Raw genomic sequence first — 16250 nt, forward strand, 5'->3', positions numbered from 1 at the left:
TTACAGGGTGAGAGTGTGAGAGAAACAGCGTGGTCATTTACAGGGTGAGAGTGTGAGAGCAACAGTGTGGTCATTTACAGCGAGAGAGTGTGAGAGAAACAGCGTGGTCATTTACAGGGTGAGAGTGTGAAAAAAACAGTGTGGTCATTTACAGGGTGAGAGTGTGAGAGAAACAGCGTGGTCATTTACAGGGTGAGAGTGTGAAAAAAACAGTGTGGTCATTTACAGGGTGAGAGTGTGAGAGAAACAGCATGGTCATTTACAGCAAGAGAGTGTGAGAGCAACAGCGTGGTCATTTACAGTGAGAGAGTGTGAGAGAAACAGCGTGGTCATTTACAGTGAGAGAGTGTGAGAGAAACAGCGTGGTCATTTACAGTGAGAGAGTGTGAGAGAAACAGCGTGGTCATTTACAGTGAAAGAGTGTGAGAGAAACAGCGTGGTCATTTACAGGGTGAGAGTGTGAGAGAAGCAGCGTAGTCATTTACAGCAAGAGAGTGTGAGAGAAACAGCGTGGTCATTTACAGTGAGAGAGTGTGAGAGAAACAGCGTGGTCATTTACAGTGAGAGAATGTGAGAGAAACAGCGTGGTCATTTACAGGGTGAGAGTGTGAGAGAAACAGCGTGGTCATTTACAGTGAGAGAGTGTGAGAGAAACAGCGTGGTCATTTACAGTGAGAGAGTGTGAGAGAAACAGCGTGGTCATTTACAGTGAGAGAGTGTGAGAGAAACAGCGTGGTCATTTACAGTGAGAGAGTGTGAGAGAAACAGCGTGGTCATTTACAGTGAAAGAGTGTGAGAGAAACAGCGTGGTCATTTACAGCAAGAGAGTGTGAGAGAAACAGCGTGGTCATTTACAGTGAGAGAGTGTGAGAGAAACAGCGTGGTCATTTACAGTGAGAGAGTGTGAGAGAAACAGCGTGGTCATTTACAGTGAGAGAGTGTGAGAGAAACAGCGTGGTCATTTACAGGGTGAGAGTGTGAGAGAAACAGCATGGTCATTTACAGTGAGAGAGTGTGAGAGAAACAGCGTGGTCATTTACAGGGTGAGAGTGTGAGAGAAACAGCGTGGTCATTTACAGTGAGAGAGTGTGAGAGAAACAGCGTGGTCATTTACAGTGAGAGAGTGTGAGAGAAACAGCGTGGTCATTTACAGGGTGAGAGTGAGAGAGAAACAGCGTGGTCATTTACAGTGAGAGAGTGTGAGAGAAACAACGTGGTCATTTACAGGGTGAGAGTGTGAGAGAAACAGCGTGGTCATTTACAGGGTGAGAGTGTGAGAGAAACAGCGTGGTCATTTACAGTGAGAGAGTGTGAGAGAAACAGCGTGGTCATTTACAGTGAGAGAGTGTGAGAGAAACAGCGTGGTCATTTACAGGGTGAGAGTGTGAGAGAAACAGCGTGGTCATTTACAGTGAGAGAGTGTGAGAGAAACAGCGTGGTCATTTACAGGGTGAGAGTGTGAGAGAAACAGCGTGGTCATTTACAGTGAGAGAGTGTGAGAGAAACAGTGTGGTCATTTACAGGGTGAGAGTGTGAGAGAAACAGCGTGGTCATTTACAGGGTGAGAGTGTGAGAGAAACAGCGTGGTCATTTACAGTGAGAGAGTGTGAGAGAAACAGTGTGGTCATTTACAGTGAGAGAGTGTGAGAGAAACAGCATGGTCATTTACAGGGTGAGAGTGTGAGAGAAACAGCGTGGTCATTTACAGTGAGAGAGTGTGAGAGAAACAGCGTGGTCATTTACAGTGAGAGAGTGTGAGAGAAACAGCGTGGTCATTTACAGGGTGAGAGTGTGAGAGAAACAGCGTGGTCATTTACAGTGAGAGAGTGTGAGAGAAACAGCGTGGTCATTTACAGCGAGAGAGTGTGAGAGCAACAGCGTGGTCATTTACAGTGAGAGAGTGTGAAAAAAACAGTGTGGTCATTTACAGGGTGAGAGTGTGAAAAAATAGCATGGTCATTTACAGTGAGAGAGTGAGAGAGAAACAGCGTGGTCATTTACAGCGAGAGAGTGTGAGAGCAACAGCGTGGTCATTTACAGCGAGAGAGTGAGAGAAACAGCATGGTCATTTACAGCGAGAGAGTGAGAGAAACAGCATGGTCATTTACAGTGAGAGAGTGAGAGAGAAACAGCGTGGTCATTTACAGCAAGAGAGTGTGAGAAAAACAGCGTGGTCATTTACAGCACGAGAGTATGAGAAAAACAGCGTGGTCATTTACAGTGAAAGGACCTTGGATCGGAAGATGTAGAATCCATGTGGGTGGAGGTAAGAAATAACAAGGGGAAGAAGACACTGGTGGGAGTAGTCTATAGGCCCCCTGACAGTAGCTGTGCTGTAGGACAGAGAATAAATCAGGAGATAATGAGAGCATGTAGAAAGGGCAGTACATTTATCATGGGTGACTTTAATCTTCATGTAGATTGGGAAAATCAAATTGGCAGAGGTAGACACGAGCAAGAATTCATAGAGTATATTTGGGACAGTTTCTTAGAACAATATGTTGTGAATCCAACCAGGGATCAGGCTTCCTTGGATCTGGTAATGTGTATTGAGGCAGGTTTAATAAATGACCTCAGAGTAAAGGATCCCCTAGGAAACAGTGACCATAATATGGTAGAATTTAGCATTCAGTTTGAGAATGAGAAACTTGGGCCGGAAACAACTGTGCTGAACTTAAATAAGGGTAAGTACAATGGAATGAGGGCAGAGTTGAGTGGAGTGGACTGGGAAAACAGTTTAGCAGAAAAGATGGTTGATGAACAATGGTAGATGTTTAAGAGAATAGTTCATGACTCTTAACAAAGATATATCCCAGTGAGGAAGAAGGATTCAAAGAAGGGAATAAACCAACCATGGTTAACCAAGGAAGTTAAGGACAGTATCAAATTGAAAGAAAAAACATACAATGTGGCAAAGATTAGTGGTAAGCCAGAGGATTGGGAAAGTTTTAAAAACCAACAAAGGATGACCAAAAAAAAAATAAAGGCAGAAAATAAACTTTGAGGGTAAACTAGCAAGTAATATAAAAATGGACAGCAAAAGCTTCTTTAAATATATAAAAAGGAAGAGAGAGGCCAAAGTGAACATAGGCCCCTTCGAGAATGAGGCTGGGGAAATAATAATGGGGAACCAGGAAATGGCAGAGGAGTTGAATAAATACTTTGCTTCAGTCTTCACAGTGGAAGATATCAATAGTATTCCAAAAATATGAAATAATCAAGGGGAAAAAGTGGGCGGGGGAGGAGGAAATAAATACAATATCTATCACTAGAGAAAAAGTACTCGGGAAACTAATGGGGCTAAAGGCCAAAAAGTCCGCTGGACCTGATGGATTGCATCCTAGGATATTAAAGGAAATAGCTGCAAAGATAGTGGATGCACTGGTAGTAATCTTCCAAGAATCTTTAGATTCTGGAAAAGTCCCAGAGGATTGCAGAATGGCCAATGTAACGCCTTTATTCAAAAAGGGAGGGAAACAAAAAACAGGTAACTATAGGCCAGTTAGCTTAACATCTGTCACTGTGAATATGTTGGAGTCTATTATAAAGGATGTAATAGCAGAGCATTTAGAAATACATAATCTAATCAAGCAGAGTCAGCATGGCTTCATGAAGGGGAAATCATACCAGACAAATTTATTCGAATTCTTTGAGGAGGCAACGAGCAGGATAGATAAAGGGGAACCAGTAGATGTAATTTATTTGGATGTCCAAAAGGCGTTCGATAAGGTGCCGCACATAAGGCTGCTTAGTAAGATAAGAGCCCATGGTGTTGGGGGTAGTATATTAGCATGGACTGAGGATTGGCTAACTTATGAAAGACAGAGAGTTGGGATAAGGGGGGCATTTTCGAGGTGGGAACCTGTAACTAGTGGACTGCCACAGGGATCAGTGCAGGGGCTACAATTATTTATAATATATATTAATGACTTTGATGAGGGAAATGAATGTTCTGTCACCAAGTTTGTGGATGACACAAAAATAGGTGGGAAGGCAAGTGGTGAGGATGACACAAAGAGTCTACAGAGGGTATAGACAGGTTAAGTGAGTGGGTAAAAACTTGGCAGATGAAATATAATGTGGGAAAATGTGAGGTTATGCACTTTGGCAGGAAGAATAGAAGAGCTGAATGTTATTTAAATGGAGATAGACTGCAGAAGTCTGCAACACAGAGGAATTTGGGAGTCCTTGTGCATGAATCCCAAAAAGCTAACACACAAGTTCAACAGGTAATAGGGAAGGCAAATGGAACGTTGGCCTTTATTTCAAAGGGAATGGAGTATAAAAATAGGCAAGTCTTGCTAAAACTGTAGAAGGCACTAGTTAGACCACACCTAGAATACTGTGGACAATTTTGGTCCCCTTATTTAAGGAAAGATATGCTGGCATTGGAGGCAGTCCAGAGAAGGTTCACTAATTTGATCCTGGGTATGGAGGGATTTTCTTATAAGGAGAGGTTGAGTAGGTTGGGCCTGTACTTATTGGAGTTTAGAAGAATGAGAGATGACCTTATTGAAAAATATAAGATTCTTAGGGGGCTTGACAGGGTAGATGCTGAGGGGATGTTTCCCCTTATGGGAGAGTCTAGGACCAGAGGACATAACCTCAGAGTAAGGGGGCCCATTTAAAACAGAGGTGAGGAGGAATTTCTTCTCTGAGGGTAGTCAATCTGTGGACTTATTTACCGCAGAGGGCTGTAGAGGCTGGGTTGTTAAGTATATTCACAGCTGAATTCAGTAAGGGAATAAAGGGTTAGGGGGAAAAGGCAGGGAAGTGGAGTTGAGGAATATCAGATCAGCCATGATCTCATTGAATGGCGGAGCAGACTCTATGGGCCGAATGGCCTACTTCTGCACCTATGTCTTATGGTCTTATGGTCACCAAGAGCAATGAGATAAATAATTAGATAATATAATTCAATACATGCTAGTGTTTGAGTTGGCTAATCACAGCCAGAGTTTCTGCTTCTTAACACTATTCAAAGATCCAGAGATCAAATGCTAGAAAGTGCACAGATGTAAACATGATGAATAAGGTCAGGAATGGTTGTAACAACATTACATTGACAGTAACTATCTAGGTGCCATGCGCAGCTTGGCTAAGTTGGTTGCATTCTTGCCTCCAAGTCAGAAGGTTATAGATTCAAGACACATTCAGAGTCTTGAGCACTGAACCTCGGCTGACACTCCAGTGCCATACAGAGGGGGCGCTGCATTGTTGGAGGTGCCATCTTTAGGATGAGATGTTAAACCAAGGCTAATTTTCCCTTGATACAAACTCAGTGCCAACTCGTGCCCCCACCACTCCCCATGGCCCCTCATGCACTCCATGCCAACTCATGCCCCCACCACTTCCCATGGCCCCTCATGCACTCCATGCCAACTCATGCCCCCTGCCAACTCAATGCCAACTCACACCTCTTCCAATCCCATTCTCCCAGTATGCATTATATACATAACAAATGAACCATATAATTACAACAGCAAATGAGAAAAAAAACACCCATTCAGAAATGTTCTTTGAAAAAAAATTGTTGTTCCCACAACCCTATAAAACAGTCAATCAGGCAAACCATTAAATTATCAATAATAGAGGTTTCATACCTCTTAATCTTGCCCCAAAATATTGAGACAGTGACAAAAAAGATCTCAGAAAGAACAACTTATTATAATCACTTAATGATGTCAATTCAGCAAAGTCAACAATTCACTTCACTTGTCAAGACAGAATCCCTGCTGAGCTCCTGCTTTGGCCATGTGGGCTTCCATTTGCCCTTATTATGCATGCTTGGCTCAGAGCCCAGGCCAATAAAGGCTCACCATTACCTGCACCCTTATCCCGCACTTGCAAAAATTGCTGACACCAGGAGTGAGGGTGGGAATCCGGGAATTGGGGCCCGTCTGCCATTTTTAAATGACTCTGGAGTTGTCCTGACTCCAGGAAAATCCAGACCTTTGACTATGCTCACTTGCTGAGCCATCTGGAGATTTCCATTTGAATTTCAGGCAATGGCACCTTCTACAAAGTAAATGTGTGTGCATTTCAGGCATGGACAGGTTTAGCCTCAGTTCCGATGCCTGAGTGGCCTGTGCTATTGCCGCTCCATGCTCATAGTGCAAAATAGCCACTCAGGCAAGATAGAAGAGGGGTGAAAACACCTGTAGAACTGTATCCCAGCGAGGATCTGCACCTCTGGGAGAGGAGGAGAGAAATGTTGGGGAAAACTACAAATATTTGATGATTTCTGTGTAATCTGATTGACTGGGGAGGAGAGTTGATCCATTGGGATTGTAAATAGTGGGTCTGAATGGGAAGGGAATTGATCAGTTAGGGTTGTGCAGACTAAGTTAGATGGGACGAGCTTTTGTCTTTTGCGATACGTTTCTGAATGGGAGGCAGCAGTCACTGGGATTCAATGCAATGAAAGTGAATTGTAAGTGTTGAGTCCAGTGAATTTTGGACAATGGGAGTAAATGGAAAAATGCTGTTGGTTTGTTGAGATTTTGCAGTTGGACTGAATGGGAAGAGGGTAGGTCCATAGGATTGCTGTGCATTGGTAGCAAATGGGAAGGGCCATTCTGTTAGGATTCCTCATATTGGGAATGAATGTGAAATTCGTCAGTTGAACTTTTATTTGACGAGGGTGAATGAAAAGGGAATTGATCCTTTGGAATTTTATATAAAAATCGATGGGAAGGAAGTTGGTCCATTGGGATGCTACACAAAGGATGTGACCAGAAGTGGGGAAGCCAGCAATCATACTGAAAGATGCAGATTTACAGAGCGTCAATGGCAGGACATTGGGAACAGGAGTCTTGATCACCTTATCAGCGAGTCACAGTTGTTGAGGATCTGAAGAAGGGTCATAAGGACTCGAAACGTCAACTCTGCTTTGCTCTCCACAGATGCTGTCAGACTTCTAAGTTTCTCCAGCATTATCTGTTTTCTCTCTGTTGAGGATCTATAATGGAATTAGTAAGGAGAAGCTGAAAAACCTTTTTAAGAAAATGAGCACAGGAGACAAATAAATGAAAATATTTCTTCACTTGGCAGGCAGGCCAAAGATCCAGTTGAACCCTGACCAAGGCACTGGATGTTAGTTAAAGCCATTGATGAATGGAACAATTTAGTTCACTTCAAAGGTCTGGTCATGAAGTAGATGAAGTTCCCACACGGACAGGCACTGATTAGAAGGCGTTCAGCACAGACAATGCTTCCAAGGGAACTGCACTCAGTGGGGTCAATGGAGCGTGTTCCTCTGTGAAAAGGACACTGGACTGCCTGTGGCCCATGTGAAGTAACGGAGCCTTTTATTCACAGCAGGGTCACTGACAAAAGTAATGAGATTACACGGGGGAAGGAGCATTGTGGAGCAGGGGAATGGAGTGTCTTTTGCAGATTTGAAAATGTTTACATTTCCAGTGAGGCATGAATACAGAGGTGAATATTACCCTGGAAACAAAGGCCCTGGGCATGTGGGCTATGAGATTCCTCACATGGTGATGGCTTGAAAAGTAAACTCGATGATTACATGTCACTTTGAGATAATGAACTGAGGAGGAGGACAGGATGGGAATGCCTTTGATTTTCCATCTAACGCATCGCCTCCTGGTTCTCTTCCCCACCACCTCCACGGAGAGAGATGTCTATTAAGGCTCTCCATTTTCATTGCGGGCCATTGATTTCAGATTTTATTTAGGGTCTTACAGGACTTGAAGAGGTCGTCTTGCTTTACCTGGTCGCTCTCAGAGCTCTTAAAGGGGAAAGAATGTCTAAGCCACGTATATTTTTGCAGGACAAAAGCAAAATACTGTGGTTGCTGGAAATCTGATGAGAACAGAAAACATTGGAAATATTCAGGCAGCATCCATGCAGGTCGGAAGAGTTATGGATGTAACATATTTTAAGCCAGGACAGAGGCAGCCAAGGTGGTAAAGGAAAGAGCAAAAGAAGAAAACACCCAGCATCCTTTGCAAAACTCCAAAAACAGGTTCCTAATAGGTGACGCCTTTGTAAAGTGCAGGATAGACATTGATGAAGAACACTATAATTGAATAGGCAGATAAATTGGCTCAGGTCAAAAGCACTAACCAGTGAACAAGAAATTTTCAATATGCAAATTCTCTCTTAGATAGATCCCAATAACCTTCCTCGTGATAGCACTAAGGAGGGCTTTAAAAGTACCTCAGTAACTAAGCCACACAACCTATATTTCCCACGGTTGACTCCCATTCTGTGATTAAATTAGCTGATCTCCGAAGGGCAAATAGATTGACTTCTACAATTGGCCTCAATACCTCTGGCTTCCTGCTTTTGATCATTCCTGCTCCAGCATGCACCTGTGTGGTTGTGGGAGGAGCTTAGGACCAGGTTCACCTGTGATGCCCTTCATAGTTGAGCGCCTGCCAACACTATCATGAAGAATGGTCACTTGGGTGAGGAACATGCCCAGCACACAAGGGACCATACCCTAGCAAGGCCCATGGCCTTCAGGAGATGATAGGAGAAAACTGGCCAAGTGACGATATCATAGACTAAAGTGTCATCGGACTGACAATACTGTGGAGAGTTGAGTAAAAGATGAAGGTCTAATCAGGTTGCTTGTTGTGCCCTCTTTGTCCATAGGCACCCTCACTCGCCACGCCTCAGTGCCTCCCCATCAACGTCAGGGGTTCCCCAAGACCCACCAGAGTACCTTGACCACCTCACAAACAGACGATGCTTACCAGCTCTACCAACAGATGTACTCGCAGACACTGCCTGCCCATCGAACCTTCAACAATCCCGGCTTCAGCAGGAACAACCACAACACTGACAATGGTGACAATTCCACAGGTAAATCAGGGTTCAGGCCAATAGAAGGAGTCTGTCTTTACGTTCTCAAATTGTCTTCAGAAGAACTTCTTATTCAACAAACATAGAAAAGAACCTAGGAACAGGAGGAGGCCTTTCAGCCCCTTGAGCATGTTCTGCTATTCAATTAGATCTATGGCTGATCCCTATCTTAACACCATTTATCCACCTTGCTTCAGTAATCCTTACCCAACAAAAATCTATAAAACTCATTTTTGAAATTTTCTAATGACCCCGAGCTCCAGATTTCCACTATCCTTTGTGTGAAGAAGTGCTTCCTGTATTACCCCTAACCAGCCTAGCTTTTAAAGTTCTGTCCCCTTGTTCTGGACTGCCCCACTGGACAAAATAGTTTCTCTCATATGAAATCATTCTGATGTGACTCAAACATGTTAATTATGGATCAGTATGTTGGGAAACCAGCAATCATAGTCCACTCTACTGATTATATAAACTACAAATCATATGTACATTGTATGAACTGCACAGCAAATTGTATATAAATATGTTATTTGGCTATAACCTGTTCACACTGTGTGTTCTGGAACTTTGTAGTGAATTCATGTTCCTGTCCAGTGCACCTCATGTGGCTTCACCTTTGAACGGCCTTTATGCTATTGACCCATCACTTGCCATCGCTATGGCGACCACTCAAAACATTTCACTGCTGTCAGTCATGCTGTTTATCACTGTCTGCTATCTGCATTTAGTTGTTTGCCTTATGTATACATTCCCCTGTCCTCCACTCACCCCAGTATCCCCCACCACTAAAAAAAAACCTGGCACAGTTAGTGCTAATGTCCAACGTAATGACTGGAGTTGCACTCAGTGCCCAGTGCTCTGTGGAGCTTTGCTGATTCCCCACAGTCCAGAGCTGTACCACAAACAGCCATAACATCACTGGGGAGCACTGTCCCCATCAAACTACTGACAGCATGATTCCACAAGACACCAGGAGTCGTTTTTGGAAGCTGCGCACCCAGTATGGAGTTTTGCTGCCCCTCCTGGCCAAGCTCATACTGGACATACTCACCTATCCCAACTTTCCAATTGACAAAATGGATAGACGGAAAAACGGAAAAAATAGAGGGTGACGGTGGGGTGGCATGAGTAGTTTTGTGCCTTAATTCTCAGCATATGTTCCTAATGGGTGAGGCCCAGAGTTAGGAGCAGGGTTTGTAAAACCATCTTCCTCTGCTTCCCTATATTAACAGTGAATATTTGTATGGATTAATATAAGACTCGTACTTTTTGGGTTGTCTTTGAGAGCCTTGTGAGAGACATATTTATTTTTGCTTCCATTGAGAAACCTTGGAGAAGGACATTGCAAAAGACACATTGCCCGCTAACCGAATGCCGATGTTCAGCAGCACATTGCTCAATCCTCATTGCCCTTTGCCCAAGACACCAACTAGGTTGAAAGAGTTGATGCACACCAGGAACTGGTGGTTAGAAAGACTGAGGGCAGTGCAGTCACAGGAAGGAATGGGTATAAGATGGCTTATGATCATAAAATGAATACAAATGAGGAAGACAAATCAGCCATTTGAAATACATCTATCCAGAAAGATCTTGTCTCTCCATTGGGCACGTGATTGTTTCCTAAATTGTTCCAGGATCTTCTCATTCAATACTCTGCCTGGAAGGAATGTTTCATGGCAGCACCTATAGTAGTCTTCTGAAAACATCCAGCCTTTCACTCACCACCTGACTCACCAAAGCCTGTCCACCATCCACAAGGCACAAGTCAGGAGTGTGATGGAATACTCCCCACTTGCCTGGATGAGTGCAGCTCCCACAACACTCAAAAAGCTCAACACCATCCAGGACAAAGCAGCCCACTTAATTGACACCCCATCCACAAACATTTATTCCCTCCACCCCCGATGCACAGTGGCAGCAGTGTGTACCATCTACAAGATGTACTGCAGCAACTCACCAGCACTTTCCAAACCCGTGACCTCTACCATCTAGAAGAACAAGGGCAGCAGATAGATGGGAACACCACCGTCTGCAAGTTCCCCTCCAAGCCGCATACCATCCTGATTTGGAAATATATCACCGTCCCTTCACTGTCACTGAGTCAAAGTCCTGGAACTCCCTCCCTAACAGCACTAGGGACAGTACCTAACAGTACCTACACCACATGGACTGCAATAATTCAAGAAGGCAGCTCACCACCACCTTCTCAAGGGCAATTAGGGATGGGGAACAAATGATGGCCGAGCCAGCGACGCCCACATCCTGTGAATGAATAAATAAATAAAGTGACGGTTGTGTTTGCAGTAGTTTGGTGTTTGGTGGCTATGCTGCAGTGATCACAACCACATGTTACATTTATATAGCACCTCTAATGTAGTGAACTGTCCAAAGGTCCCAAGGCATTATCAGACAAATTTTGACAGGAAGCCACATAATAAGATATTGAGACAGGTGACTGAAAGCTTAGACGAAGAAAGTTTTAAGGAGCAACTTAATGGGAGGAGAGAGAACATTTAAAAATTGCACACAAATACCGGATGTGTAAAGTGGAGTATGTCTAATGAGCAAATTCAGAGCTTAGGAACCTGGCAGCTGAAGGTGTGGTCACCAACAATGGAGCAAAGGAAATAGAGAACGCGCAAGAAGCAAAAATTGGAGGAGCACAGATATCGTGGAGGGTTGAGGGGCTGTTGGAGGTAATAGAGATAGGAAGGGGAGGAGGCCGTGCAGGAATTTGAACACAGGAATTTACAATTGTGGCATTGCTGGACTGGGAGCCAGTGTAGGACAGCGAGCATAGGGATGAGGGGTGAAGCAGGCTTGTTCCAAGTTAAGATACAGGCAGCCAAGATTTGGATGAGTAAATGTTTACTGTGGGTAGAATGTGGGAGGAGGCTGGCCAGGACAACATTGGAATAGTTTACAAACACATTACTTCTTATCTATGGTAAGAAATGGCCTGACCAGTGTGTCTTACCAGTATTCACCAGCACAGCTCTCCACCAACACTCAGATACCTGGGTCCCCAGACAACCAGATGCTGTTAAGCATCATACTTGCTTATTCCTGACCCTGCAGCAAGCTGGCTATAGACTAGAGCAGCAGTGGACATCCACTTTACACATCCAGTATTTGTGTGCAATTTTTAAATGTTCTTTTTGCCTAGTTTCGGTAGCTCTCTGCACCATCCCAAACAGAGAGACCAAGCCCCTGAACTTTTCACCACTCCCTCTCCCAGTGCCAAGTCCCTACCCTGACTGTGACAGGCTGGCACCCACCAGTCTAAACTGCTGAATATAAACCTGGGTTGACACTGCTCTAGTCTCCCATGGGTCTACAACAATAGCTTGCATTTAATGTATCAGGCCCTAAAGCTGTGGAATTCCCTGACAAAACCTCTCTCTGTCTATCTGTCTCTCTCTCTCTCTTTCCTCCTTTAAATCAACCCATAAAAATTTACCTTATTGACCAAAATTTTGGTCATCTGTCCTGATGTCTCCTTATGTGGCATATTGTCAAATGAAGTTTGATTATACTCCCATGAAGCACCCTGGGATGTTAGAATGAGTTAAAGAAAATCGTTTGCTGTTTAAATAGCGCACTTAAAGTAGTAAAATGTCCAAGACACATGACAGGAAAGTATTTGGACAAAAATTGACTCGAATTCAAAGGAGACAATGAGATAGGGCAACCAAAGGTTTTGCCAAAGAGATGGGTTTTAAGTAGGAGAGAGAAGTAGAGAGGCGGAGAACTTTATGGAGGGAATTCCAGAGTTGAGTGCAGCAGACAGCTGAAAGCATGACCACCAATGATGGGACGAAGGGGGTGGCGGATTCACAAGAGGCCAGAGTTGGAGGAACACAGAGTAGCCAGAAGGCCATATTGCAATCAGGAGCATTACCAACACAGTCACCACCATCCCCTCCCCCTTTCCACCCTCCAGCATGTGCAGTGCAATGGAGACCCACTCTATCCAGCTGTACTATCTTTACAATACTGACAAAAAGTTGCAGAAACCTGGTCCACTTAAAGTGCCAAGAACGCTCAAATAATGTCAATGTTTGGTGATAAGTAACATGGAGAGAAGTCAAGTTATTTTGACACTAACCCCTGCTCCCTCTACCCACAACTCCTCAACCTCGCTTCCTTAGTTGGTTTCAAACTTATTGCAATCTCTTTGCATTCTGTCTCATCTTGTTCTATGGTATTCTGTCTGCATCTCTCATTTCTTCAGTTACCTTTATTATATTCTACCACTCTGTCTATCCGTCTGTCTGTCTCTCTCTTCAATCAGAAGAGTAAACCACCTCAGTGTCCTTGTAGATGACATTGTCACGAGGATGGTACAAAGCTGTAAAGACCAGAAGGTGCCTGAGAAAACGCTCAAGTAGAAGTTTCCTAACACTTGAAAGGGTCCCTTCTTGGCTTAATGTTATACTTAAACAGCATTTACATGTATATGTGCTTGATATAATTTAGTACCAATGGATACAACAACAACTTGCATTTATGTAGCACACTTAGCATGGGAAAATGCCCCAAGATGCATCACAGAGTTAGTTAGCCAGAGCTGGACAATGAGCCAGTGAAAGAGGGGTGATCAAAATTATTTTCAGATTCGTTTCCCAGCCTGTGATGGACTTGATGATCAGGCAGGTGATCCTCGGAGACAATAGTTGGCCTGATTGCTCCTGGGCTAGTAAAGGGAGATAACGCACTCGAGTGAATGTGTGTGTAAATGTTGGCTGAGGGCAGAATTGGCCTTGGTTGCGATGCTTCCATGTTTCTTGTCAGTTTTCAGTATCTGAGGTGGAGAATAGCCATGGGAGGAAGCCTTTAGAGGGCAGCTTATGCTTGTAGCCCAGATATAGGCAGGAGGGGAAGGAAAATAAAAATTAAAAACTGATTTGGGGCTCACAGCATTTCTGTTTTGCATGTCCTGTATTCTTTTATATTTTATTCAAGTGTAGAGTCAGCCTCTGTTTATAATTAGCAGACACTCAGTATGTGGAACAGAATAGATTCGGTGCAGTATGGGTTGTATGGAGCTCCAGCTTCCTGAACTCAAGTCAGTTGTTTCTCAGCTGGGCCTACTCTGCCATGTTTTTGTTGCCATGGAAACGGTAGCAGGCCTCAGGCGCCACCCTGAGCGGCCTATCCCACCTTTATTTCCATACTGCTTATGTCGGCCTTGGGTCTCCTGGCAACCCGTGGAATGCTGAATGCAGCATGATCCTGAGTGATCCCACAACACGGAGAGAGGCTGATTTGCTGGTAATGCAACGGGGCCTCTGGTTTGCATTATTCTTGGTCTGTTAGGTTGCGAAGATCACGCATGCAGACCCATCGCTTCTTCTTATCTACGTTAGGGAAAGGCATGGACCGCATCTACCCAACAGTCCTGCTCTCCACTTCTGCTGAGGATATCTGGGTCCTCAGGCAACCAGATCCTGGTAAGCACCATGCTCACCCTCCTGCTTAACCCCGGCCCCATACAACCTGTGGTATACCTGAGTAACCCTGTTCCAGAGTCAGTGCTTCCTGTTAAATATTAAGAATATTTACTCCTTGCTTCTGCTCACCCAAAAACCCTAATGCTAATGCAGTGCCTCGGAGTGGAATTTAATTCATCTGTTCCAGCTGCATCCCTCGTCCTCCCAAGCTTCCCTCTTCTGTGTCAAACAAAACCACCCTTGTATTGGAACCCCATGTTTGCTTCCCAACCGTTCCCCTTAATGTCATTGATGTTTCCGTAAACCATAGTGGGGGAAGTACCAAGTCCCGTATCTCAAGGCATCGCTGTTGTAGAGGGGAGGAGAGAAGATAAAGTCAGAAGTATTGGTTCCGAGACCCTGAGATTGTGCTACAAAAGCATTTAGATGTTAGGAGGAAGGAAAGCTGGGGAAAGGTGGGCTGTTCCATTGTTTTGAAGTCCTGAGAAAGAGTGAGTTAGCTGTTGCAGTTGCATCTTGATTTCAACACAAGGTGGAAAAGTGGAGGACGAGGCATTTGGGGAAATGAGAGCAGAAATTTCAAGGGATCACTGACCCTTCTGTGTCTATTCACTCCAGCATGTGTTTGAGCTGAGGTATTGGTATCTCCCTTGAGTGTATTGGACAAGAGGTGACCTTGTTAGACAGCATGTCTCTGTCGTATTTGGCTGCTTTCCTCCACTGGGCCCCTTCTGCATCATCTGCTCACACTCCGTCCTTCAAAACAAAGCTTAGGTTTATGATCCTGGAATCTTTTTACAAGATTGAGCTCCATCTGTCCATTGATAAAATGCTCAAGTAGGAGTTTCCTAACACCAAGGTCCTTTCTTAGTGTAATGTGATACTCAAACTGGGTTTACATGTATATATGCTCGATATAATTTAGAATCAATGAATACAACAGCAACTTGCATTTATACAAGCACACTTAGCATGGGAAAATGTCCTGCGATGCATCACAGAGTTAATTAGCCAGAGATGTATAATGTGCCAATGAAAGAGGGGTGACCAAAATGGCCACAGCAGCAGTTTTAAGGAGAATCTAAATGTAGCAGGTGGACAGTGAAGAGGCTGAGAAGTTTAGGGAGGAAACTTCACAGCATTAATCTTTGGCAGCTTAAAGCAAGGCTGCCATTGGTGGGCTGAAGAGAACAGGTTAATGCACAACAACATTTATTTATCACCTTCAATATGTTGCTTTAAAATAGTGTAATCAGACAAAAATAGGCAGTGATTAGAAAGAGAATTTAAAGCAGTATGCTTTCCTATCTCAGAATGGCCCAAACTGCCTCGAATCTAATGAATCCTTTCTGATGTGCAGTCCTGTTTGTTTCGTGGATAACTGAGGTGCCCAATTTCCATAAAGAAAGATTCCATAAATAAGAAACAGGATGAGTGAGCAGTTAATCTGTTTTAGATGTTAATTGATGGAGGAATATTGAGCAGGACATGGGGGAACTCACCTTCTCTTCTTTGAATAGTGCCATGGAACTTGAAGGACCAGATAGAGGCTAAGTATTTCATCGAAAAAGCCGGATTCTCTGACAGTGCAGCACTCCCTCAGTATAGAACCAGAGTGTCAGTGTAGATTGTGTGTTCCATTTTCTGGTGTGGAGTTTGGATCCATTATGAGACAGAGGGATGTGGAGAAATGATTCCTGCATGTCTTGTCTCATGTCCTCAAGCCTATTGGCGATAATCCTCGTCACTCTGTGTCATTTGTACTCTTATCCAGCAGGTGACAGGAACAGCGTGGGCAGCACCGGCAGTGTAGGCAGTACTCGCAGCGCTGGAAGCGGGCAGAGCACAGAGAGTGGCAACGGACAGACTGCCACTACTGGCCTGGAGAATGGCAAGGTATGAAAGCACAGACTGATCCCGGTGCCAGTCACTGGCATTGCCCAGCAGCAAAGCTCTTATATC

General features: G+C 44.2%; 1 protein-coding gene across 3 annotated transcripts in view; it reads left to right on the forward strand.

Annotated features, from left to right (window-relative positions):
- Nucleotides 1-16250, forward strand: part of caskin2b (CASK interacting protein 2b) — a 421869-nt gene that overhangs the window by 371797 nt on the left and 33822 nt on the right. For 2 of the 3 annotated variants that reach the window (XM_078570791.1, XM_078570793.1), the window contains 3 exons: nucleotides 8626-8835; nucleotides 14205-14288; nucleotides 16063-16184. In XM_078570791.1, coding sequence (XP_078426917.1) covers nucleotides 8626-8835; nucleotides 14205-14288; nucleotides 16063-16184 — 416 coding nt within the window. The remainder of the gene's footprint in view (nucleotides 1-8625; nucleotides 8836-14204; nucleotides 14289-16062; nucleotides 16185-16250) is intronic. The other variant, XM_078570794.1, reaches the window with a different exon arrangement.

This window comes from Cetorhinus maximus, chromosome 24 (genome assembly GCF_964194155.1).
Source record: "Cetorhinus maximus chromosome 24, sCetMax3.hap1.1, whole genome shotgun sequence".
NCBI classification, from domain to species: Eukaryota; Metazoa; Chordata; class Chondrichthyes; order Lamniformes; family Cetorhinidae; genus Cetorhinus; species Cetorhinus maximus.